At 39.2% G+C, this 27,752-nt stretch overlaps 1 protein-coding gene across 1 annotated transcript in view; it reads left to right on the top strand.

Moving 5' to 3' along the window:
• The window catches only part of gpr158b (G protein-coupled receptor 158b), a 51,487-nt gene extending 24,217 nt beyond the window's left edge, over window positions 1–27,270 (top strand). The window contains exons 6-11 of the mRNA XM_084410538.1: window positions 9,366–9,475; window positions 9,878–10,116; window positions 13,781–13,919; window positions 20,743–20,848; window positions 20,962–21,108; window positions 23,178–27,270. Of these exons, the coding sequence (XP_084266664.1) occupies window positions 9,366–9,475; window positions 9,878–10,116; window positions 13,781–13,919; window positions 20,743–20,848; window positions 20,962–21,108; window positions 23,178–24,920 (2,484 nt within the window). The 3' untranslated portion in view covers window positions 24,921–27,270. The remainder of the gene's footprint in view (window positions 1–9,365; window positions 9,476–9,877; window positions 10,117–13,780; window positions 13,920–20,742; window positions 20,849–20,961; window positions 21,109–23,177) is intronic.
• Window positions 27,271–27,752: the final 482 nt, after the last annotated feature.

Here is a 27,752-nt window from a genome sequence, read left to right as displayed (position 1 = left end):
CACCTCCCGGACCATCTGTGATAGTCGACAGCTCTTGCATTTATATGAGAGATAGAGGGAGGATGAAACAGGGTAAGGATAGTAAGGATGGTTTATTTGCACAGGCTGTTTGTCATTTTAGCTCTGGATTATGAAAACCAGGTAATGACACAAACCTATAATGAATGCAGATTGCACGCAGTTCTGAGTGTAAGGTTATGGAGCACTTTACCACTCTCATTCAGACACCTGAAACAGCTGTTTAAAATGCAGAAAGTGAGCTTGACTACACCAAACCTGTGGTGATGTTTGGTTATCATATATCAATTAATAAATGCTGCCTTCTGCAAATAGAAAATATACAATTAACAATAAAAGGTAAAATTAAGATGTAATATGATGATGTACAAGTATGTGATGTTTTACATCAATAATGATTATTTTAATAGCCTTACAATATAAACATCATAAACTGTTATTACATGAATATGACTAGGATTTATTCTGCCATTAGAAATTTCCCACTTCCCACTTCTGAAGTCGTGATTACAAGCTCGTCGCATTCAAGTGCTTTGTTGTCAGAAAGAACAAGTATCATGGAGGACTCTAGGTTTATTCTCGCCTGTTTGTTGGGAAAATCTTATTAAAGTGAAAATGATATTTAGCATCACATTTCAGTCAAATACAAGCTATTTTCGCTGTTTATAAAACATACAATATGCTTCAAATTATTATTCATACAAGTAAATATGCACTACTTTAACGACAAGACAAGGCGATTGCTGTTGTGAAAAAAACTAAAGAATATCAGTAAGCAATCGTTCTCCTCTCCGCCATGTTTAAAGTAGTGTTGGGAACTTGGGTATCAAAATTATCTCTGAGCTTATCTCTAAAATGGTAAATACAACTTACAATTTTTAACTAGGAAACTCATTTACATCAATTCTTATAGCATGTGAAGGCAGTTTTAAATACAACACTCAATTTGAATGAAATGAAATAGGGGGTCCGGCTCTGGCTATCTATCCATCAAAGCGTCCTTGTCCTGAAAAAGGTTGAAGACCACTAGTTTAGTGAATTCATCCCTAAATGTTGCAAAAATGGCAATAATCAGCAATAACTAAAAATTAAGCAAGGCCTCATTTTTATTTTCTTGTAAGCCAATAATGGCATGGTTCAATAAAAAGCATCCACAGCACCATAAACGTTTAAGGGAAATCATCTGTCATCCATCTCTTAAAGTCAACATGAAAACTCAATGTTGTCAACTCAACTCAATCATCAAAACTGACCCTATTCACTTTCTTAATTCACATTTTTGATCTTCAGTGCATATATCGCCTCTAAAACAACCTCTTGTATTTCAGTCTCTCCCTTCCCACCAGCTGGCTCAATTCTGGTATTTAACAACCACTTTTTACAATCCAATAAAAATATTGACACATGATGTTGAATGTTCTGTTTCATGCCACATTATGTAAGTAAAATGCATTGTGAAAGGTGTTTCATGGTCACTTTTTTCTAACAAAATCAGTTTTCATGGCACAGCAAACTGAATTCTGATGTGATTTTAAGCTCTGAATAGAACAGATGACAGTCGTCAGTGATCAAACATGTGCATGCACTCAGATGCACTACGGCTGCGTATATTTTCTATCGTGACATGCTGCTGTTCTGCTGTGCAGCGCTATGCATTATTAATGAGTCCATCAAGTTCTAGCACAACTTGTTATAAATAAATCCTCTGATTAATTAATGGCAGAGTGTTAGAGGCAAAAGTGGCCACCTATTTGTCTCCAGTCTGATGTTACAAATATCTCACTATATTTCTTTTGTTGTCATTGACTCCCTGCCCTACAGCACTGAAGGTACAAGATTTGGACCAGATTACAGTGGAATTGTACAACAGTAGGCTATTTGACTACCAAGATCTGTTATGTCAGTTTCATGAAGAGTTTGAAGCCTTTCTTTTATAGTGCCTCGCTGGGCATTCATAGTGTGAATTGACTTGTGCATTGTGCCGACAAAGGACCATGTGACAATGTCAATTATTTAATAAGTCAAACCTGTCAAAAACTTTATTTCTCATGACCTTAACTCTTTCCCCGCCGTTGTCGGAATTTTCCAGCAATCCATGTTTTCACTGTTGTACGGTAGGGGACGTTATTACGCATCTTCTGAAAGAGTACAGAATCTGCATTTTGAAACACAGGGGGAAAAGAAGCAGAAACAAGAAATATAATTATTTCTTATGCACATGTAAGCTAGCACCAAATCAAAACTGCCTAATGTTACTGAATGAAATGTCGACCCAGGACGAGGTATACACTCACCTAAAGGATTATTAGGAACACCTGTTCAATTTCTCATTAATGCAATTATCTAATCAACCAATCACATGGCAGTTGCTTCAATGCATTTAGGGGTGTGGTCCTGGTCAAGACAATCTCCTGAACTCCAAACTGAATGTCAGAATGGGAAAGAAAGGTGATTTAAGCAATTTTGAGCGTGACATTGGTTGTTGGTGCCAGACGGGCCGGTCTGAGTATTTCACAATCTGCTCAGTTACTGGGATTTTCACGCACAACCATTTCTAGGGTTTACAAAGAATGGTGTGAAAAGGGAAAAACATCCAGTCCTGTGGGCGAAAATGCCTTGTTGATGCTAGAGGTCAGAGGAGAATGGGCCGACTGATTCAAGCTGATAGAAGAGCAACTTTGACTGAAATAACCACTCGTTACAACCGAGGTATGCAGCAAAGCAATTGTGAAGCCACAACACGCACAACCTTGAAGCGGATGGGCTACAACAGCAGAAGACCCCACCGGGTACCACTCATCTCCACTACAAATAGGAAAAAGAGGCTACAATTTGCACGAGCTAACCAAAATTGGACAGTTGAAGACTGGAAAAATGTTGCCTGGTCTGATGAGTCTCGATTTCTGTTGAGACATTCAGATGGTAGAGTCAGAATTTGGCGTAAACAGAATGAGAACATGGATCCATCATGCCTTGTTACCACTGTGCAGGCTGGTGGTGGTGGTGTAATGGTGTGGGGGATGTTTTCTTGGCACACTTTAGGCCCCTTAGTGCCAACTGGGCATCGTTTAAATGCCACGGCCTACCTGAGCATTGTTTCTGACCATGTCCATCCCTTTATGACCACCATGTACCCATCCTCTGATGGCTGCTTCCAGCAGGATAATGCACCATGTCACAAAGCTCGAATCATTTCAAATTGGTTTCTTGAACATGACAATGAGTTCACTGTACTAAAATGGCCCCCACAGTCACCAGATCTCAACCCAATAGAGCATCTTTGGGATGTGGTGGAACGGGAGCTTCGTGCCCTGGATGTGCATCCCACAAATCTCCATCAACTGCAAGATGCTATCCTATCAATATGGGCCAACATTTCTAAAGAATGCTTTCAGCACCTTGTTGAATCAATGCCACGTAGAATTAAGGCAGTTCTGAAGGCGAAAGGGGGTCAAACACAGTATTAGTATGGTGTTCCTAATAATCCTTTAGGTGAGTGTAGGACTGTTCATGCTTTGGGGGTGTTGATGGATTCGATCTACTCCATCTATGTTTTGATCATCATTCTGAATCCGATCCGGACATAGTCTTTGACAAAAGCGCAATTTTCTCAGCTTTTTGTTCAAAATGTTGCTTTTTTATGAAACTTTTTTCTTTCTTTCAGATTTTGGGGAAAATGTCCATCTTGACGTAAAACCAGCAAGATGTCAATGCATTCACTCCAAACAAGCCTAAAATAACATATAACAAAATACTCTATCTAGCCATGTTAAAGGCTCAGTGAAGGAGGAGGCGGGAACCTTCGAACGTTAAACATAAACTTTAATCTGAAAATAAACAAACAACAAAACAAGTAAAGTGGCTGCCCCTCATGGACGACTGCCACACATAAACATAATAAAACACAACATAAATGTCCCGGGCCTGGTACTCTCTCGTCCTTCACTGTCGTCACACCTCCTTTTATCCTTCCAGAGCTCCTCGGTGGGACTCAAGACCGGTGTGGCGCGCAGGCGATTAACTTTCCACATACCCCCATCGCCCTTCGCAGGCCGGGGGACACCCACGAGACTGCACTCTACACCAGAACACGTTTTTTTCTTCTTCTTTTTCCTGTCTTCCGTCTCTTGCCTCTGTCCCTCCACATCCTTCCGTCTCTTTTTCTCTCGCCTCGCCTGTCCGTAATTACATATAGCAATTACAATAACTGGGTTATTATAACTAGGTACTAACCCCGAACCTACCCCTAAACCTAACCTTAACCCTTGTAGTTCACTTATATTACCAGTACTTTCTTGGGTAAGTACACTGTAAGTACGCATACTGTGAAATAGGGTGTTACCAGGGGGGTTTTGCTGCCTGCGAACTGAGTGCATCTGAAACATTGCTGCTTTTACATGAAGATGAGCTTGATGAACGTAAAGCACGGTTGTTCAGAGCCATATGTTGGAAAATAAATTGGCACCTGCTGTTAAAAATAGTATTTTGCTACAAATCAACATGTTGCCTCATCAAGTTAGACATAATTTCTAGCATGCATCTGGTGAGGTTTACCGTTGAACATTTCTGTGCATCTCAAATGAGCCTAGTATAAAGCAGGCAGAACCAAGACAACAGCCATAACCTGTAGCCCAAGACTGATTGCCCACTGAAGCTAAGCAGGGTTGAGCCTGGTCAGTGGGAGATCTCCTGGGGAAACTAGGTTGCTGCTGGAAGAGGTGTTAGTGGGGCCGGGTGGGGGCACTCACCCTGTGGTCTGTGTGGGTACAAACTCCCCAGTAAGTGGACACTACTGTCAAAAAGCACCGTCCTTCAGATGAGACGTTAAACCGAGGTCCTGACTCTCTGTGGTCATTAAAAATCCCAGGATGTCCTTCGGAAAAAGAGTAGGGGTTTAACCCCGGAATCCTGACCAAATTTGCCCATTGGCCTCTGTCCATCATGGCCTCCTAATCATCCCCATATACTGATTGGCTTCATCACTCTGTCTCCTCTCCACCAATAAGCTGGTGTGTGGTGGGCGTTCTGGCGCACTATGGCTGCCATCGCATCATCCAGGTGCTGCTGCACATTGGCGGTGATTGAGGTGATTCCACCCTTCTATATGTAAAGCACTTTGAGTACCCAGAAAAGCGCTATATACATGTAACAAATTATTATTATTATACCAAAGGTGTTTTTTCCCACCAATTTGGTTTTGATGTAACTTCTTGCATGGACAAGTCAGTATATCTAACCAAAATGTGAAATGACTGACTTACATTAAGATTTTCACTATCCTGATGTGTGTAAAAGGCATGTGCTCATTTATTTCTCTGAGAGGAGAAGTGCTGCTAATTGTGTCTTCCTCGTGGTTAGAAGCTACACATGGCAGAGCTCTTTGATTACACTGAAGGGGCCGTTTTGCTGTTTGCACATTTAAGAGGACGACTGTGGATTGGAAAGCTGTACTGGTGACTCTCCTAGGGGAGATAAGAACAGATGCATCATTCCATCAGTCTGTGCTGATATTTATTGAATTCTGCTGCTTTAAATAAGACCGGCACAGAACAAAAGGGACAGCGGGCTTGTCAGATAATGAACACTTCGCAAACTCAGGAGGATAAAGAGCCATGGAAGACATTCTGGAAAGCTTGTACTTGTACTTCATTCACACACATTATAACATGAGTATATTTGTGTGTTTAAGAGAGTTTTTTCAGTTTTGAAGGATCTCTCACCGTGTTTCCTAGTAATGAGCTGCAAAGCTTTTATATGGGGGAAAACATACAAGGTTTTGATATTTTACAACTACATCGGGATAAATCTCATGAAAACATGCCCTGCTCAATACACGGGGAAGGTTATCACGCGTTCTGTCCTCACTCATGCAAAGTATTGGTTGGTTAAATGCATTACATTTAGTTATATATTCTCTCGTTATTTCATCTGACTCCATAAATGAAAGGTTTTAATAATATCTCTCTCACTAAAAGTGAGTGAATGTTTGACTATTCCTTTTAACCATTAAATGAACAATGTCAAAATCAGTTAGAATAATCACATGTAACAATTTAATATTTCAGATAACAGAGATCAATTCCACAATCAATTCAAATATCTAGAACATGGTTATACAGTGGTTACACCAAATAATCTTACCCAGCTTGCACCTGAGAGAGAGAGAGAGAGAGAGAAAGGGAAAGAAAGAGAAAGAGAGAGAGAGGCCACCTATTCCATTCCTGCCCAGCAAAGAAGACCCCAGAGAGAGCGAGAACACCTTCCTTTATTCTCTCTTGACCAGGTGACATGGGGGATGGGGGAGACCACCCTCAAATGGCTTCTATTCAACGAAAGGGGGGTTGCCTTATCTGGCCTTATCTCTAAACCAGTTTTCTCTAAACTTCTCTAAACCTTATTTCCTTTTATTTTATCTATCTGGATATGAGATATCTGTACCACTCACTTTGAGACATTTCAAATGACACCAAAAACATAACAATCAATGTTAAATATTCACATTAAACCATGTTCTTGTGTGAGTTCCTAGTTGTTTTCCGAGAGGAAGTGAGGCCGCATGGGGGAGGTCCATAGACCGGGCCTCGACCAGTATTTTCAGTCTTACAAAGACAATAATAATGTTACGTTTGCATTGTGAAATTGTGACAGTTAGACACATTTTCCCCTCCCAATATCTCAGTATTGTTTTTCAAATTTTTTCTCATCATAAAGGCAGTACAACAAATAATACCATGATACATACAAATTTGTAATATAAATCATATATACTTTTTTTTTTTTGTTGTCCACATTATAGTAATGAGCATTTAGAGTGGAAATGTGCATGAAAATAATGTCACTATGTAAAACATCATGCTTCTAAAATGTATTTCATTTTCTTTAACCTGTTAACTGTCACCCCCATTTGTGAGCATAGATCAGAACTGAAATGGTTGTAATTCTTGAATGTGATTGAAATACAGAGATTATTTTAGAATGTCCTGAATAGGGGTGCAAAGGTTCAAATTACCCACAGTTCGGTTTATATCACGGTTTTAGGGTCACGGTTTCGGGTACGGTTCCGTATGTGCTATGTTCAGGGAATAAAGGACTACTGTCAAATAAAAATAAAGGAAATAACAACAAATAATCAAACTACAAGCAACAGCACAAATAATTACAGTAGCACAAAGATACAAATAAACAGTGCTTTTCAGGTTATTTAGGTATCTAACAGTAGTTTGCAGGTACAGAAGTTGAGTAAAGTAGCTAATCAAATGTAAACCAACATTGCATACGATCTTCAATGTATAAATTATAAAGATTAATCATTATTAATTAAGCTACAAAAGTTATTCAGTCAAGAGCAGTGAGTGATTTCCTTGTCATTTGTTGTTTGATTAACGTTAAAAACACATAAAGACAGCAGGAATATTAGGCTGCTGTCACTTTAAAGGGTTAGTTCACCCAAAAATTAAAATTCTGTCAGTAATTACTCACCCTCATGTTGTTCCAACCGCGTAAGACCTTCGTTCATCTTCGGAACACAAATTAAGATATTTTTGATGAAATCTGAGCCATGTTTCACTCCTCCATAGGCTTCCAGTGTGACCGAAACTTGCTGGCCCAGAAAAGTTATTAAAGAGATCGTTAATATAGTCCAAGTGACTCCAGTGGCTCAATCTTAAGTATATCAAGCGACGAGAATACTTTTTGTGCGCAAAAACAAACAAAAATAACGACTTTATTCCACTATTCATTTCCTTCTCTCTGGATGTCTAGTTGGTTTGCGTAGTGTTTTTGCGCAGCGCGTCTGTGTTACACGTCACCACGTAGGCTCACTATTGGCCGACGCCAGTCATGTGTGTGTTGCGTGATGACGTGCAACACAGACGCGCAGCGCAAACACACTACGAGGCCCAGAGAGAAGGAAATGAAAAGTGGAATAAAGTCGTTATTTTTGTTTGTTTTTCCGCACAAAAAGTATTCTCGTCGCATGATAAACTTAATGTAGTGCCACTGTAGTTACTTGGACTAGTTTAACGATGTTTTAATAACTATTCTGGGCCGGTGAGTTTCGGTCACACTGGAAGCCTATGGAGGAGTCAAAATTCTGTCAGATTTCATCAAAAATATCTTAATTTGTGTTCCGAAGATGAACGAAAGACTTACATGGTTGGAACAACATGAGGGTGAGTAATTACTGACAGAATTTTCATTTTTGGGTGAACTAACCCTTTAAGACATAATGCATGGATCCAGTACACTGATACTGATACAAATGCTTTGTCTTTCTCGACTGTTTACGTTCACTTAAGACATAACTGACCATGTTTGCTAGGATACTCGGCAAGACGGGCATGTTGACATAATTCTTCTGTGAATTTGTCCGTTCAAGCGTAAGACTTGAAAGAGAACTCAATATTTGCATGCTTCAGATGAGTGCACACACAAATCTTTTTACAGCTATTAACACCCGGGTGATGGCGGCGTAAATGACATGTCATGTAGCCCATACGTCACTCGGATTGAACAAGGTTTAGGGGAAGCCAGAATGCATATATCCATCAACAGAAACATGCATTAGCCTCTGTCTACACCCCTGTTACACCCCTAGTCCTGAACTAAACTTTTTAATTTTTGTATAAAAAAATACATATTTGTCATGGTTATGGACTCTTATTTTGATATTCTGTTTTGTTTGGTTTAGCTCTTGTTTCCTGCATTTCTGATTATATCCTTGTTTGCCTCTATAGTTACGAATTATTCCCAACGGTGTCTTGTAGTTCTCCCTGTTTGGATATGTGTTTTGTAGGTTATCGTGCTTAATTTACGTGTGTAGTTTGCTATTTATTCTCCTGAGTGTTCTCCTGTGTTATTCTCTGTGTTCATAAAGTGTTCTTTTTTTGCATCCTGCGTTTGGTTTATTACCACACTCTATTACAATATTTTACAATATAATTTGGACTCTAAAATTGCTAGAAAATCAAAGCCATGACTAGCCAAGTTGTGTTCCATATTTTTTAAACGGTTTTAAAAAACTGTTTCCATGGTAATGCAATATCCAATTTCGGTTTAAGTTTTTTGAGTGATCCCTAATTTATGATGATTCCTAAAATATGTCATAGAAACAAGAAAATATATTTTGCATGCTTATTATTGCCTTTTTTCTTGTCTTTTGATTTTGAATGTGACACAATAACAGATTTCATCAGATTAAGCCAGCTACCTTATGTTTTCTGAAGAGCATCAGTGAAATTCTGATGACTTCACATAATTACAGCCACAATATATGAAGAAATAAATGCCAAAAAAAAAGCAGTGATTCATGAATTTCATTACTCCCTATTTTTATATTGTCTCATCAGGTTATGATACAATATTTTAATCCAAGTGTTATCCGATGTATTCTCCTGAGATGGGCCCGTTTGCTCGGCTTTGCCATCGTTTATGGAACAGTGATTCTCAAATTGTACAGGTAAAAATAAACGCTGCCAACTTCACTATAAGAAACTGAATGATCAGAGATAATAGTTTCAAAGTAAAATTATATAGAAATATTGTCATTTTGAATTGAATGTAAATTTAATAAATTAACAATCACATAAGTTAACATTAGGTAACAGTTAACAGAATTTCAATTTAGTTAAAATTACTAAAAACTTCTACACTAAAAACATTTATACTTAGTGGCTGAACAGAAGAGGGAAAGGATCAGTAAACAATGAAGCTCCTGCTGCATTTCACAAAAATAAATTCATAATATTTTACTGTAAACGTAGATATTATCCGTCTAACAATTATGCTCTTGCTGAAATCTACATGAGTGTTGCTTTCATTTATCTTATGTTTGTGTCTTGTCCTTCCTTTTCATACCAAGGGTTTTAAAAGTGTTCCTGTCACGCACTGCCCAGCGGATCCCGTATATGACCAGCTGGAGGGTTCTGCGTCTGCTTGCTGTGATTTTGCTGGTGGTTGTGTGGTTCCTAGTGGCCTGGACCTCAGCCGTATGCCAGAACCCCGACACCCATCACGCCCTCATTGACATCGGTGTCACCCCAGAGGGCCTACAGTTCAGCATGTGTCTATTGGACAGCTGGGACTACATGATGGCTGCTGGTCAGTTCTTATTCTTATATTAATTCTACTTGAACCAGTATCAGAGAGCAAAATTCATACAGCAGCCCAAAAATGTAAACTGATTTCCATTGTAACCAACGCAATCTACCAAGAGCAGTGCTAATTAAAAATAATGTGGCTTGGCAAACAATATGTTCGGGTAACAGATAACTGTGTCCACTTCTTTTCATTGTTAATGTTTCACTGCATGTCTTTATTAAATCATGACAGTAGTTTAACGGCAAAAGAGGGTTTGTGCTGGCGCAAACATTTAGTAGATCTGACCCTCAAACCATGAAAAAATGTATGAATATCATTAAATGAGATGCAGAGATTAAATATTAAATATATTCTTCAGTTGTGCTACCAACAGCCTCAGACAAGGGAAAATGAGGCAAGAATTGCAAACTCTCGGGGTCACGGATGCAGCTTTGACAGAAGAGATGTGAGATGTATAATCTGATCATTTGAGTGTGGCCAGACAGCATTTAAGGCATGAGGGTGTGAGACGTGGCCAGTGATGCAGAGACAGTTCTCTCTGACAGCTCGAGTACCTTCTGCTTACAGCATGAAGCACAGGAGGAACTGGAAACTGCCCTCAAAACTCATTAAATATTTTCATGCAAACGCACAAAGACATCCTGGCTTGTATCATTAATGTACAAGATTTGAATGGAGAAAATAAAAAGATAAAGGCTATATTTATTGTACTTTTTTGTCCTTCTTGGAGATACAAAATTAGTCTAATTTCTCTCATTCCTTATTCATCTCCTTTTGTTAGGCAAAAACATTAAAAATGTTGAATGAACTATTACTTTAGCACAGGGTTATAATAGTTAACTAAAACTAAAAGCATAAAAACATTTTCGTTACTTGAAATAAATTGAGGTTAACTTAAGGGTGGGTAGCATAAGTGGGTAGAAGTACAAGTTCTGGCTGAGTCAGGAGGCCCTTCTGTTCTTCCTGTGTTGCTGTGGGCTTCCTTTGAGTGCTCTGTTTTCCCACAGATGCTGCGTTTGGTATTGACGCTATAGGGAATGCCATCAGTGTGACCGGTGTCTGAGGCACGTGTAAACAAAAGCCAAAATTCATTGGCAGACGGCAGTCCATGATGTCACACACAGAGCGCACATGAGTAAAAAAGGACACCCGAGTTACACGTTATCAACTCTTTTGTCTGAAGGAGACACGCAGACAGGCCCAAGGTGTGGCATTGAGACACAGCATTCATTCCCCTTCTCAGGGAACCAGGTTGCATACACAACCTAAGACGTTCCCTTTCGAAATTGAACTTCGATGCTGCATTTGGCATTGACGCTATGTGGAATCAATACCTACTACGCCATGCTGAGCGAAGACCCGCCTCACTAGGCTTTGAATAGGCACAAACGTAGTGGGCATAGCATAAATTGACTAATTGAGTCTGACTCAATAAATTGACATAAATTTCAATTTCAAAAAGTCAGAAGCGTGACAACCCCATGGGCACAACCCATGTGACAATCATCACAGCTGCTTATCATTTAGTTCATTATCTCTGTCTATTTAAGTTCCTCTGTTTGTATCACTCATGGTCCGGTATTGTTTGTGCGCAAATGGATTATGCAGCGAAATTCGCTGCCCTAGCCCGAGAAGAACTTCCTCCAATGAACTTTGCCCTTCAATTCAGTCAGCTTACTTTAAAGACAGCCCTCGATGATGAGACTTTAAAGCTTCTGGATCGGGGCTAACTACTACCATCCAGTAGACTTCCCAGACACCATAGAACTTGATTGAAAGGAGGCCATCATCCGGTGTCTGGAGAGCGTCTACCCTTGATCCAGAACGCAGCCAGACCCAGAGCCCAGCCCACCACCACCCCTAACCAGCCTCAGGATGCCTGCAGCCCCTCACCTTCCCCTTGCAGCGACGTGAAGCCTCAGGTCCTTCTACCACCAGCTTCGCCTGAGTGAGGGGATCCTTTGGCTCTGCCTCCGGCCTCTGATTCCTTCGCTCCACCTCTGCTTGTCGGCCTGTCAGCTCTGCCTTGCCTCCTCCCACCCTCGGCTCCACCAGAGACCCTCAGCCTTGCGGCTTCACCAGGCTCCCTCGTCCCCCTGGCTCCTCCTCGGTCAGTCATCATCCTGTTTGCGCCGCGGACTTACGAGCCATCCACCGCTTTGCTCTAGCAGGCTCCGCCCTCTCCCCGGATCCACCTTGGTCCTCGAGCACACCGGCTCCGCCAAAGTCCTCAGGCACTCGGGCTCCACCTCGAGCGCTCATCGCCGCACCCTGCCTTGGTCTCCAGAGCCAGCGGTGTCACTCAAGCCCATCAGCTCTTCGTCTGCACCCTGGGATCCCCTCACATCGGCTCTGTCTCTGTCATTCATTTCGCGGATGTCGTCAGCCATGTCAACACCTTGGCTCCTCCCTCCATCAACTCCACCGTGGGCTATCGTTCACGGCTGAGCTCTGGGTCATCATCACCCGGCTACTCCATCCATCATCTCCTCCTTGGCTTCTTTCTCCATCATCACCTCCTTGGTCTGTCCTGCCTGCTTTTACCAGCCCTTCGCCATCTCCTCTCATCAGCCCTTCATCGGCTCCTCGTCCACCCCCCCAAGCCCCCACCTTTCCTCCCTGACCACATATGTTACGGCGCAAGGTCACACCTTCCGGGAGGGGGGCGTAATGTCACGGATCTGTTCAGTTAGTTTCATTTTCATGGACTTGTTTTGTTTGTTTTTTAAGTCACATGTTCTCCTTTGTCTTAGTTTCCCGCCAGTCATTAGTTTCTATGGACACTGATTAATCATTACAGCTGCTTATCATTTAGTTCATTATCTCTGTCTGTTTAGGTTCCTCTGTTTGTGTCACTCATGGTCAGGTATTGTATGTGCATAGCACACTGTTGCATGTTGTTTGCCTGCGTTGAATAAATCTAGCTGTTACCAGGAAATACTTATTCTGCCGCCTACATCTTTGATCTGGAATTGTTACAGACACTAATTTTTTCACAGTTTTTTACCTACTAAATAGTGAGGAGGTAATCTTATTCGAATGCAGCCAATTTGTGAGTTTTTTTTTTGACAGTCCATTAAAATGAACATTTGGAGATCCATGTTAGCATGCAACCATTGAGTTGTCCATTTATAGTCATTCTCTCTCATTATATTCACGTCAAACTTTAAATTCCACAAATCAGCTAAAACCAAATATTATGCTGTAGATTCAGCAGTGATGCAGGAAACATTGTCTTAGTATTCTTGTATGGTCTTCAGTCCATGTAGGTGGAAGAATGCAAACGTTGAGGAATGGAAATAAATGTTATAAAAATAGGGGTTTTTTTTTTTTGTTGTTTTTTTTATGTAACTGATTCTGAATAAGAAAGGGTTCTGGATTCCTGAACCTACTGCATACTTAAAATGGGAAAAAATAATATCAACTTTATTCAAATACTAAAACATATTTTGTTTCAGGTTGTTGCTGTTGTCTCAAACGTTATTTTTAAGATGTTCTTGCACCATTGACTTGTTACTTTGATTGATGTGGCAAAAGAGGGAGGGAGGGGAAACAGCCTTTCAGGCTGTGTGAAATCACATCTTTTCAGCTGGCATTCCCAGACTTGACACACTAAATAATTAGTGACGGCACTGTGCTGTGTCTTCTTGTGTTCCTGTTCTAGCGGAGTTCCTGTTCCTGCTGTGGGGCATCTATTTGTGCTATGCTGTAAGGACCGTCCCCTCCGCTTTCCACGAGCCTCGCTACTTGGCAGTCGCCATTTATAATGAACTCCTCATCTCTGCAATATTTCACATCATTAGGTGAGCAATGTGCATTAGTTATGAGTAGCAATAACAGAAGCATGATTAAGATGACATGCTTTCCATGTTTATTTATGAGACAGGCTGCTTTATGAGCGGTATGCAACACCATACTTGAGGAATAACATGAGAGCTGAAATGCAAATGAAATACAAACTGATTTTTTAAAAGGTTTTTCATGTACAAAGAGTTCTATTATACTCTGTATAGCATCAGTGGTGCAGAGGGCCCATATGCAAAAAATGTTTAATGAGCCACAAACAACAAGTGCAACGAATAAGTGTTTATGCAGTGTATCAGAACAATACCATTCCAAACACATTGCTTCACAAAGGACATTTATATCTCATTGTTTTCATGTGAGTAGCCTGATAAATTCATAATCTCTTTAAAGTAACCGGCCATCCAGATCCAACACAAGAGTATCAATAATAGTGAAAAATTGTCTATAAATAAATTTGAAACTTATAAATTTAATAAATTTAATGAACCAATGAGCGGTGCATAAAACGCAATTTTGAGTGGTATACCTCTACCCAAAAACCTTTAACAACCAGAACGGAACTAACATAAGTAAGGGATAATCCACATGGAGAATCCACGTGGAGGCAAAGAACCACCTGACTCAAAGCGGAGACTGGAATGGTAAAAAATGACAGTTATTTTCGTAAACTAGATGTACCGCATGGCGGTACAAAATATGACCGCCGCTCAGGCCTGCACTGGCTTTCCACAAAAATAAATGACGTGGAGCAATTTGGCTGTATTGCGTGTTTATGTATACCTAAAAAAAGTAGTAGTATGTGCATGTCTGTCTGTGTGCGCATGTGTGTTTGTGTGTGTGTGTCTGTGCATGTGGATTTGTATGTGTGTGTATGGGTGTGTGTCTGTGCCTGTGGATGTCAGTGTGTGTGCATGCTTGCGTTTGTTTGTATTCCTGCATGTGTGTGTGTGACAGTATCATCCTAAACCAGCAACCCTTCGCTCAACAGCACCATCTACAGGCCGATGAGTGTACAGTCACTAAATGTGCACATAAATGAATTTATTTTATACCCCCCCATGGATGAAATTCTACGAAACTTAGCATACCCCCAGAGGATGTCAAGTTAATCATACACATGAAATATGGTGCAGTTCTGAACATCTCCACTGAAGATAGGGGCGATTAAAGCAGAATAATATTGCATTTTCATTTTTTATGGGAGGGGCGCAAATCACAAATGAGTGATTATGGGCTAGGTTGATGTGGGCCCTTAAGACCAACATACCATAAAAATTTCTTCATCCTCGGTTCCACGGTTCAAGTAGTTATTTAGGAAAAACTGCATTTTTTGGGTTTGGGGGGGCCCAGCGCGGGGGGGGAGTGGCCCCCGGGGACCAAACGAAATTTTTCCGTAAAAGTCTAGTGGGGCTACATGCCCACCAAATTTCATGTTCCCCGGTGTTTCGGTGTCCCTGGTATCGTTGACGGAAAATTCAGTAGATTGACAAAAAAAAAAAAAAAAAAAACTTTGACAATCGATTATGGGCTAGGTTGATGTGGGCCCTTAAGACCAACATACTTTGCAAATTTCTTCATCCTCGGTGCCACGGTTCAGGTAGTTATTTAGGAAAAACTGAATTTTTTGGGTTTGGGGGGACCCAGCGCGGGGGGGGAGTGGCCCCCGGGGACCAAACGAAATTTTTCCGTAAAAGTCTAGTGGGGCTACATGCTCACCAAATTTCATGTTCCCCGGTGTTTCGGTGTCCCTGGTATCGTTGACGGAAAATTCAGTAGATTGACAAAAAAAAAAAAAAAAAAACCTTTCACAATCCCTATATGACCGCCGCTACAGGTCGTTAAATCTTGCTATAAATCAGACAGAGATAAAGCAGTTTGATAAGATTACATTTATTTGAATGAATCGAGAGAGAGAGAGAGAGAGAGAGAGAGAGAGAGAGAGAGAGAGAGAGAGATTGTGCATGTGTGAATTACCTTCGTCTATGCAGCATCTCCCTATTAATAGTGAAGCTGTGTGTTGAATTACTTCAAAAAACAGTGATGCTTCCACTTCATTGCTAAGAAATGTAATGTAGCATTTCAGTAGTGAAGCTATTTTAGTAATGAAAGTCACAGGCAGCGTTGACAACAGGTTTCTGTGCTACTAAACCTTGCCTATTATGCTTAACAATTTAAGGCTGGAATACACTATTTTACTCTTGCTGACTTTGTAACTGGTTACAGAGAAAAACTGTCCATCACACTAAACGACCGAGGATCAATGATTTTTCAAGTCATTCCGAACACAACAAACGCACACGTAAACGTGCTTCGTTTCTAAAAATGCTAAATGAAAACAATGTGTTCTAAATATGTGCTCAAAATATCAAACATGTTTGAAATCTGTGTCCATCATACACTATAGAATTTTCTGTAAAATCTGTCAACTTTGATCGCCCAAAATCTGCAGACTTTCAGCAACTAGCGTCAAGACTGGGGCAGAAGTCGTGTAGTGTATTCCGGTCGTTATCATACTATAGCGTTAACTAGTTAAGAACAGCACTTTTGTCTGTTTAGAGCAAGACATTCGGATAACACTCTTGTTTTTGATCAGGCATTGAGGAAGCAGGGTAGGATTCTGCAAGAGGATAGGATACACAACAACACAACAATCTAAGAGCAGAGGCTAACTGCTAAATCTAATCAGCCTTGAAATTCAACAAAACACTTTCAAACATATCACCAGCTAAAATGTATGTTGTTTAAAGGATAATTCCGGTATTTAACACTTTGAGTCTATTTTGTAGTTTGTTTTGGATGAACTAGAGTGGTGGACAAAGAAATTTTGACAATGGTTCCTGTCTCGACTTTTTTTCTGTCTTGACTTTTTGACTAACACCACTAACCACTCGGTGAGTTGCACAGTTTTGAAAACGAACGTTAAGGGTTGTTTTAAGGACATGTTTGTGCATGGCCATAGACTCCCATTCTAAAGCGGTCATGGACAATTCTAAAATAGTCAAAAAGTCGAGACAGGAACCATTGTCAAAATTTCTTTGTCCACCACTCTTGTTCATCCAAAACAAACTACAAAATAGACTCAAAGTGTTAAATACCGGAATTATCCTTTAATTTAACAAGTTAATTTAACAAGTATCGCTTTGTCCTTTCCTTCTAGTTGTTTCAGTAAGGCATTAAAGTGATTCTCTAATCTTTACAGCATGCCATTTCATTCCCTCAAGAGTGTCTAAATGTCAGTTACTACACCCACAAGAAATAGATTACCTGTTTTCTTTTTTAGAGAATGACAGTATAATACCCACATCTTATGAAACTCCAACCCACATCCACTTATATTTACCACAGCAGTCTTAAGAAAGCTTCTTGAAGGAATGTTCAGTATTCAAAACACTAAACACAAGGTCTATTGACGTTATTTGTGACAGAATGTAATGATTATTACTAACTGTAATTTAATGTCTTCTACATTTTTAGTAGTGCACTTAGAAGTAAACCAGGCCAACATACCAGAGGGTTTAAAAGCAGAAATGTGAAGCTTGTATTTTTGTTTAAACACTGATATTAATTATTCAGTAAAAACCTGTTCATTATTTGAGCTGTTGAAATACTTAGATGGTTGCACTACTTGATGAGTACTCCATGTAAACAGTTTTTTATGGAGAGTTTCAGAGTCTGAGTCTGCTTTTCATGTTTTGTATTCTGTTTGATTTATGTTCTAGTGTTTGTTGTTAGTTTGTTAAATGGTTCCGTTCTCTTCCTTTCCCTGCCTGTTTGTTTCCCTGGTTACTAATTGATTGAGTAGTCTGTTCAGGTGTGTCTAGTTAATTACCTCATTAGCTCTTTTGTTTGCCCTGTGTATTTAACCCCTCAGTTTCAGTCACTTCCTTGTCCTGTATTGTTTCATCATCTAGGTTTAAGTACACTTCAAGTGCCTTTTGTTATAATGTCAAGTTAAAAGTTTTGCTTTAAAGTACACTTATTTTGATGTGTGGACTAACAGTAAAGTGTATGTGAAGTACTTCACTTGCATCATCATAATACATTTGTAAATAATTACAAATATATTTAAATACATGACATACAAGTTTCAATTTTAGTTTACCTTAAATGCTTATAAATAAAAAAATAATTATCAAATTACATAATGTACTTGTGTCCTATTTAAGTGATCAAAAAAGCACTCTCAAGTTCAGCTAATTGCATTTAATATATTTTTAATATTGAAATGTAATGCTTTTAGGACACGTAATTGCATGTTAACTGCAAAGTATATTATTTCCGTAATAAGTACTCACCTCTTAAAAGTATGCTAAAGTGTACTATTTTCACAAGGGACATCACATCAGTTTTGGCCGTTAGCATGCTAAAGTTACCGGGTTTATTAGTGGCTCTATGTAGACGCGCATATCTCCGGTTTTTCTGCAACCGTCATTCAGTGTGACACTGAATTGCAAATTTGAAGGGATTTGTTTAACATGAATTGTAGGAGTTTTGTGTAACCATTCCCCCTAAAAATGACTGAAAGTTGTCTGGGCCCCAATTAGAATGTAAAACTTGAGTCACATCAGCAGAACTTTGCACTAAACTTGTAAAAAGATGGTGAAGACAGCTGGCCTCAGCTAAACGACAAGTATCGTGAATACAGCACTGATAAGCCACTTGAGAGAAGGCTCATAAAATATGTCTGCTGAAGACAGCTTGCGCATAAAACTACTAAGGCTTAAAATAAACCCATTCACCCTGTTCCTGTCTTCTCTGCCATCTTTCAGAATGCTCTGTTGCTCCTTAATTTCACTCTCTTTGAACACACTTTCCTCGAGCTGTGGTTCTCAACTAGTAGGTCACAACCCAAAAATAGGTCACATGTTGTGTTCAGGCGATGTCAGAATATGGGTTGAGTGCATGTAAACTCCATCACGATTGACCATCGAAATTAAGTGCCTTAATCTTTAATGTGCCCATCAAGTGGAGTTGGAATTATTGTAATTACGAGATCCGAACACATAAATGAATGAGCAAAGTCACATTTAAGAATGGGAAACTTAGAATTCTAGATGATACACAAGTTGTGGTATTGGAATGGCTGTGTTGATTTAAAAAAAAAAAAAAGCAGAAACACTATATATAATGTAGATAATATAGTATATCTATAATCTATATAGAGATCCGTGAGCAAAAAGCAGTTTTGTAGTGAATTCAGTCAGTCGCTCAACTTTCAAGGTTTGCATTATGTAAGACATTTAATTTTTGAGACCATGAATAAATAAGTAATAGGAATTAATAATTGTCATTATTTTGAATTCAAGTGTAGTTATTGTGTGATTTATAATGAATGCCTGACTCATTGAAGGCAGTACCATAAAGTTTGAACTTTTTGAGCATTTGAAATAAAGAATTATTGACAAAATCAAATTGGTGTTCTTTATAATAAAATGTAATTGTGAATGTTGATGCTATAATTCAGTTTGTAGTCTTTTTGTAAGAATACTATTGAAGCTTTCCAGCAAATTCTGCTCATTGAACTGATTTATGAGGAAACAGACTTGTACGACCAACTGCATTTCCAGTTTTTCTCTGTGGCAGCATGAGAATGATAAAATACACAGATAAAGCATCAATTACCCACCTAATGTGCATTCTTTGCTTTCGATTTGGTTTCGTTAGGTTACAGATAAAATGCTTCTTGCTTTGATAAGAAGTTAAAAAGAAAGAAGGGAATTTATGTGTAATTTGAAAGCACAACAGTGGTAATGATAATTTCTTCATAAGTATGGGAAACAGTGATAAAAAACAATGCTACATGCAAATCTAAAAATACAAATAGCCATATACATGTGAATAGTTACAACAGAAAAATGTATAAGCTCAACAATGTTTAAAAATCTATGCACTGTGTATTTCTCATATTCAGCATCTTCAGTTGTAGTTTGTCGAACACAATATGCTTTTTCATTTAATTATTAGCTGCCAACAGCATAAAACCATCAATAAACATTGCATTGTTAATGTGCTGAATGACTGTCTCATGCTCAGAACCTTAATAACATATTTGGCTCAGTGTTTGTTGTTTTATGCATTAGTCTGTTAAAATGTGTATCCATTTACAAAAATGTCAATATTCAGCATATGTCGTGTTAATAATATTGCATATTTTTGGGTCTATGCAGCTAATGTTAATACTTTTTTTTATATTTGATTTTAAGGATATTTTTTGTTTTCATTTGTTCAATAAAAAAGCAAACCGAGTCAAAACCTTTGCACTAGAGTATACTTGCAGAGTAAAAATACACTGCCATTATTTATGATGGAGGTATCATAGCGCCTAGCCATTTTAATAGAATATGTTTCTCCTCACTCTCATTCTTTGCCGATGTCTGCAACCCCTGCTGGTTCTAGCAGATAAGCTCTGTTTGTCTGAAAAGTGGTGATGCACTGTTTTGATGCTTTGCCAAAGCAGACCTTGAAAGGCGGTGGGATTAATGAGCCTGAATTTCATTACTCTTTGCGGTGACCTCCATTACCCCTACAACATCACCAGGATACTTAACCCTGTTGACTAAACAGCGTTTAAATAAACCGAACAAAACCTTAGATGCCACGCCACATTCAATTACATTTGCCCTCATTATACTGTTTGAAGCTCTTTTTTGTGATATTTGCTCCAGATCCTAAAATGTTTCTCCATCATTTAGCTTTGATCTGCCATAAAAATAAATAATGTCAGGGGAACAGCCTAGGTATGGTTGGAGTTGAAGTGAAAATCAAGAAATGTCAAAAATCATTTTTGACACCTTTAACAAGCATTTGTCTCATCTACAGGTTCTCTCTTGGCACTGGGCTGCATCCTGACTGGATGCTAATACTATTTTTCGTCCATACACACCTGACAGTGACAGTTACTCTGGGATTACTTCTCATTCCAAAGGTGATTATTATCCTTGTCCTTAAATCTATAGAATATAGAATAGAAATCTATTGAACTGCTTATGGTTATGTTTTTAATGAAATATTCATAGTTTGTTTCATCCTTCACTGCAGTTCTTGTTCACTGGAACTCATACCCGGGAGGATATAGCCACAGAGGCTTATGAAGAAGAGCTGGATATGGGTCACTCAGGCTCCTGCCTGAACAGCAGCATTACATCAGCCTGGAGTGAGCATAGTCTGGACCCTGAAGACATTAGGGTAAGACCTCTTTACTGGCCCTTGATCATTTACACACAAATTTCCATGTTTTATGGGAACTTTCAAGTGTGGTTGGAGCCGATAGTGTAGAGTTCGAATCCCAGCTCTTGGCCCTTTCCAATCCTGTTTTCCTCTTTACTTCCTGTCCACTTTCAACTATACTATCTAATAAAGGCAAAAACACCCAAATGAAATCTTAAGAAAATGATCTTTTTCACTTAAAGGGATAGTTCACATAGAAATGAAAATTATCCCATGATTTACTCACCCTCAAGCCATAGGTGTATATGACTGTCTTCTTTCAGATGAACACAGTTGGAGTTATATTTAAAAATAGCATTGCTCTTCCAAGCTTTATAATGGTAGTGAATGGTGGTCCTGATTTTGAAGACCAAAAAAGTGCATCCGTCCATCATAAAAGTAATCCATACAACTCCAGGGGGTTAAAAACCCCAAAATGCAGCGGGTCCACCAGACCCACGAACACTGGCTGAATAAGTTTTGATGCCCTTCGCAGTTAAAAAAAATGGGTCTGGGCAAAAAACTCAAGATCCTCTTCTCTTGTATCAAAATCCTCAGATAAAAATTCTTGTTTAGACTAATTCGTAACAGTGTTTTATTTTACACTATCCTCTGCGCTTTTGCTTTCGTCAATACATCATGCGTCAGGTCAGGGGGTTACTCTTTCGTCGTAAATCAATGCGTACGGCCGTCTGTCGGAAGCTAGTTTTTTTTATTTTTTTTACACAAACGCATCGCTTTGCTACAAAAGGCCTTTATTAACCCCCCAAAGCCGTGTGGAGTACTTTTATGATGGATGGATGCACTTGGGCATCTAAATCTTGTATCCCATTGTTAGGGGTTAACAGTTTAGGACCCATGGACCAGATGTTTGAAAAGGAGACCCGGAGTCAGAATTATAAAAAATTGAAGAAAAGTTTCACTGAAGATAGTTTGCAGTTTCATCAGCAGAAGTCAGCTTCAAGACTCACACAGGAGTTCGTAGGCCGCCCCACTTACAGTTACAAAGATCACAGCAGTTATACCATTTCCAAGGTCTAAGCTACGTCATTGCTTACAGGCTGAATGATTCTTATTGGCCAAGAAATTGATAAACATAGTAATTTTACACACATATACAGATAGACAGAAGCATATCTCCATAGATTATGCCGCTGAGACTCAGACCCTGAAGTTAGGCACGTCATGACCTTCCAGGTCGCAAATTTGGGTTGCTGGGTCCCAGCATGTCTCGAACAACAACTCAGTCAATCTCCAACAATGCCAGTGGTTCCTTAACCTGTAAGCAAGAAGACTAACACACACACCCGGCACACATCTTTTCCAAGGTTGGATTTGGCCAGGCTCTAACTATAAACAGGAGTCTCGTCTCAAAACATCAAGATAACAAGTTCTTTTTCTCATGATAGGACACTTTAGTCTAAATGAAAATATAGGCTTCAACTGAGAAATGGTCCCTTAAACTAAAGAATTCAATGACCCCTATGTGTTTTAACATGTTGAAGACCTTTCTCAAACACAAAACCAGTCCCTATTTAATTTCTGGAAGCTGGGATAAATAGGCAAGCACTGTTACTGCATTCAGATATCAAATACTGACATTAAAGAATACATGAAAAGAACATTTCAGTAATCACACTGTAACTTCTGTAACAAAGTAAAATCTCCAGAGAAGTCATTCAACTCATTTGATATTTAGATGGAAAAATATAAATTTAATACCTTGATTATAATCACTCATTACATATACATTGAAGCAGCAGTGGATTCCAATCCACTCCCTTCACCATTCACTGCCATTATAAAGCTTGGAAGAGCCAGGATATTTTTTTATATATCTCCGATTGTAATCGTCTGAAAGAAGAAAATCATATACACCTAGCTTGGCTTGAGGGTGAGTAAATCATGGGGTAATTTTCATTTTTGGGTGAACTCTCCCTTTAATACATATTTTAATTACGTTTTTTTTCTACAAGTGATACAAGTAGGAAAATCTTGATTATGTAGTTTTTTTTTTTGTGTGTGTGTGTGTTCTTTGCCTTTGTCAGGAGGAGCTCAAGAAACTCTATTCCCAACTGGAGATCTATAAAAGAAAGAAGATGCTGGCTAATAACCCTCACTTACAGAAAAAACGCAGTTCCAAGAGGGGACTTGGACGGACACTTATGCGCCGTATCACAGAAATACCTGAGACGGTGAGTCGCCAGTACAGCCGAGAAGATCGAGATGGAAGTGAACATGGGAGTAACAGAAGCACCCTGAGGAGAAACCCCTTTGACCCGTCTCACTCTGGGAAGTCAAGGGAAGAATCGCTGAAGAGCAAGATGTTCTCACTGAAGAGATCTCATAGCTATGACCATACACATGATCAAGGTGGGGAAACCAATGGGGTGCCTGAAGATAAAATGGAGAACTCTTCTACTGAGGCTTCTCTGCTTGACACCTTGATGGGCCGGAGGTCCAACAAGAAGAACCATGAGGTGCCAAAGGTTGAGTTAGCTGAATCTACTGAGTCAGTGCCCTTAGTGTGCAAGTCCGCCAGTGCACATAATTTAGCACCAGAAAAAAAGTCTGCACATCTTCGGACCTCTATGTTACAGAAGTCACTGTCTGTCATTACTAACGCCAAAGAAAGGACACTGGGCATTGCGGGGAAGACTCACAGTGTGGAAGATGCCAGTAAAAAGGGTCTTAAAGCAAGGGATAGCACAGCGCTTTCAGAAGTCAATGAATCCCCTGAGTGTTTTCCAAAAATGATCATCAGCCAGTCGGTTGAGTACACCAAAACGCCTAGTAAGATGGGCATCATGAAGCAGCAGGTGAGTGGCAGTCAGCCCTCCATTTGTTCTGAACCAGGGAAGAGCAAGGACCTGTACGACCTCTCTGAGGTGTGCCCCTGGGAAGTGGAGGAGTTACCCACTCCATCGGAGGGGAGGGCCCAAAAGCATGTTTCCATTGCCCCCTCTGAAACCAACACGATCCATGGGAGCAGTGCAAAAACTGGACACAAGTCTCAACACAAACAAAAAGGTTTGGGCCAATCTCCGTCAAATCGCCGTCGCTCCAGAGATAAGACTGGGGACAGGGATGAAGGGAGGAAGCCTAAATCACCTCTCAACCTCACTGCCCACAAAGACGGTAGTCCATGGAACTTCGAAGATCCATCTGGCCAACAAATGGAGCCTGTAGGACTGTCCCCTGAGAGAACAAGACGCAAGAAAAGTGTCACACCCACAGATGGAAAGCCCAGGATGGTCCTCTCAGATATCTCAAAGTCCACAGGAAGCCTTTTGCAGCCTCCAACTCTCATGGTGGATATCTGCCCTTGGGATTATGATCCCCCTCTGTCCCCCAACAAGGACAAGACTTCCAGCCCCACACACCATTCAAAGAGAAGAGATTCTTGCTCGAAAAGAAAAGGATCCTGCTCTTCCAAAGAGAAAGCTAAGGATAAAGAGGATGATAAACGAAGTTCCAAGAGCAAGGAGCGGAGAAGCTCCTCAAGCAAACCTTCTGAGAAACGACGCACAAGCCAATCATCAGAGGTAGACCAAGCTGCTATGGTGGCATCTGGCAGGAGAAGGAGCTCTACTAGAGACACCGCCATCAGCTGCAGTAAACGTCCTGAGGTTTGCCCCTGGGAGACAGAGCCATTGCCAAGTGTTACCTCAAATGATAAACACACTCCAACAACTGAGAACCACACAACACAAACACCGTCCTCTTACCTCAATATGGCTGAAGTTTGTCCATGGGACTTTGATGAGAAGTTGTCAGGGAAGAGTGCCTGACACAATACTCACAAAACTAGACCACTCCAGTAGGATTTCTGAAATGGCAGATTCCATATTTGAAAGGCCTGTTCACACCAAGAAAGTTAACTGTAACAATAATTGGCTTCCACACCAACACCTAATGATAACATTCTGTATACTATAAGAGAGTGCTGCAATTATGTCGTCTGACGCTTTAAATACTCAAGCTCCTTAAAGTCGGGTGGATTCTGACAATTTTTTATCGTTCATCAGCCGGGAAAAAAATTGTTCTTAAAGTGATTCCAATGATATCATTCCTCTGTCGTTAAAGTTATAGCTGTAGTGTGGTCTTTGATATTCTTATAGAATTTGAACAATGATTCAACCTTTACAGTTATCGTTGTAGTTATTGTTCTTGGTGTGCACAGGCCTTTAGCCTTATGTTTGCACTTATTTACTTAAAGTTTTCAATGCTTGTTAATGTAAAATGTAAAATTTCATCTACAAAAAATGTTTTATTTGCAAATGGTTTTCAATTGAAATTAAACTACAGTGCCTTGCAAAAGTGTTCAAACCCCTTTCATTTTCAGTTTCAAGCTTGATATGGTTATGTATTCATTTATATCAATCATTTTTATGTGACTTTTACTTCATTCTATTTTAGCATTTCCAGATTTTTTTTTTCCCAGAAGGACAGTTTAAAAAAAGAAAAGGTGGGTTTTCTTTATAATACAATACACTTTTTGTTCAGTTATCAGGAAGTGGAAACCACACTTCCAGACTACTGAGACACTGTGTTGAAAAGTTCAGCCCCTAAATAATGCTATCAATCTCTTTGAATGATGTTTTTTTCAGTAAGGACTTGAGTGTCATGTGAAAACAGACTAAATAATGCTATATTAAATGAAAAACTATTTCATGGTTCTCTCTATTCTTTCTAATAATAATCATTAAAAAAAAAAAACACGACAGGAGCTTTGTAATTCACCAAATGACAGAATTCGTTTTTAGGGTTTGAATACCTTCACAAGGCACAGTCGGAAAGAGTGGGGTAAGATGAGACACCTCCTGTATCTAGGAAACTGCAATTTTTATGCAATGTATTTTAAGGTATAATATTTGGCTTTTCGTGATGGAATTGAGCACACAATCATAACCCTAGCTGTCACCCTGTTTACTTCAGTAAATAATTCTCAGGGCAGGCTTATTATTCATCAATTTTGAAGGTCAATGTGTAGTTATAATTATTGTATAGACATCATTGTATAGGCTTCATGGTATATCTCCACTGTCATTGCCCAGGAAAAAGATGGTTCAAATAACTTAATACGGTTTTGAACTATAGGTCTTTGAAACCAACATTTTACCAGAAAACAAGCATTTGAGTAACTGATTTAAAATCTAGTCCTTGCAATGTTCCCATGTGGCGACAAGCCCCAGTCTCTGCTGCATATCATACATGTTGTAATTAACATTATTAACATTGAAATACTTTGTGGGGAAAAATTGCTTTAAGGCAAGTTGAGCTTGTAAGAGATCATCTTTCAATGGCACTATGTTAAAAATGCTCTCATAATATCAATTAATATTAGATGTCCTGACGTATGAAAACTGGCTCGTCTTACCCCATTCTTGCCTATGTTTTAAAATTTATTGTAAATTACTAAAATATACAAAACATTTATTTACAACTTTTATGAATAACAATATTCATCTAGTGACCACTTGAAGTGAGAGTGATGGACAATTATAAGACCGGTCTTATAAAAATGCCCTACAACGATCTTTTATTTTATAAAATATACCCGATGAATGGTAAAGACCAGACAACTGTACACCAGCAGTTTGTGATTTAAATCAGTTGTTTCATCGTTCTCTGTAAAGCATTTTCTTCAGTAAACTGCATGAATGCAAGTAAAACCTTTTAAATCTCTGTTGAATATTGACAGTGAACTACAATTCAAAGCATTTGTTTGATCATTGCATGGGCACTCCTATCTGTTGCATTGTTGTCGGTACAGAATTGTTTTTCCATTTTACAGAAACCTTCTTCTATTCTGTTGTGATTTGTATCAGTATCAACTATTAAGTGATGTCACCCTATTGGTGATTGTTGCATCAGTGTTTACAAAATCACATTGGCTCTTGCATGACAGTAAGTAGGTCTGTCTTTTTACTGCACATGGAATTCCTAATCAGCAGGAGTGTTGTGAGTCTATTGAATATCTCAAAGCAAAGAAATATTCATAACTTCAGTATTATGCAGTTGTTATGCTCAATAGTGATCCACCCTGGAATATTTCTACTGTAAATATATATTGTGTGCTTCTTCTTTGTGATAGCATGTACATACAATACTTCCTGCAATAAACATATTGTGTTCTGATTTTACTGGTTGGCCTCATGATCCTCACCATTCGCTTATATTATGATTATGATGCTTTTAATCTTATATCTTTTTTTAACTTTAGTGAGTTTATAATGTTGCTGTTTGAGCATAAACATCTGCAAAGTTAAGACACTCAAAGTTCAAATCAAAGCACATTTTATTTTACAGAAATCACTTTTTAAGGACTAACACAAATGGCTGGTATAGGACTTCAACAATGTGCTTCTTCACGGGTTAGTGACATCACTAACCCTAAAATTTACATTTAACCCAGTGCATTTAACAGCACATGTCTGTGTGAGGTAATCAGAGCTGCTAACACACACGAGCTGTTGAAGCTCCGCCCTCTGTGCGAGGAGCAGCAGCTAATTTGCATTTAAAGGGACACAAAAAAACGGGTTTCGCTCACCCTCAAAAAGTGACCATTTTAACAAGCTATAAAAATATCTGTGGGGTATTTTGAGCTAAAACTTCACATA

The sequence above is a fragment of the Rutilus rutilus genome (assembly GCF_951802725.1).
Source record: "Rutilus rutilus genome assembly, chromosome: 6".
NCBI classification, from domain to species: Eukaryota; Metazoa; Chordata; class Actinopteri; order Cypriniformes; family Leuciscidae; genus Rutilus; species Rutilus rutilus.
The sequence above is the reverse complement of the archived record's forward strand: the minus strand, read 5'-3'. Positions and strand labels throughout refer to the sequence as shown.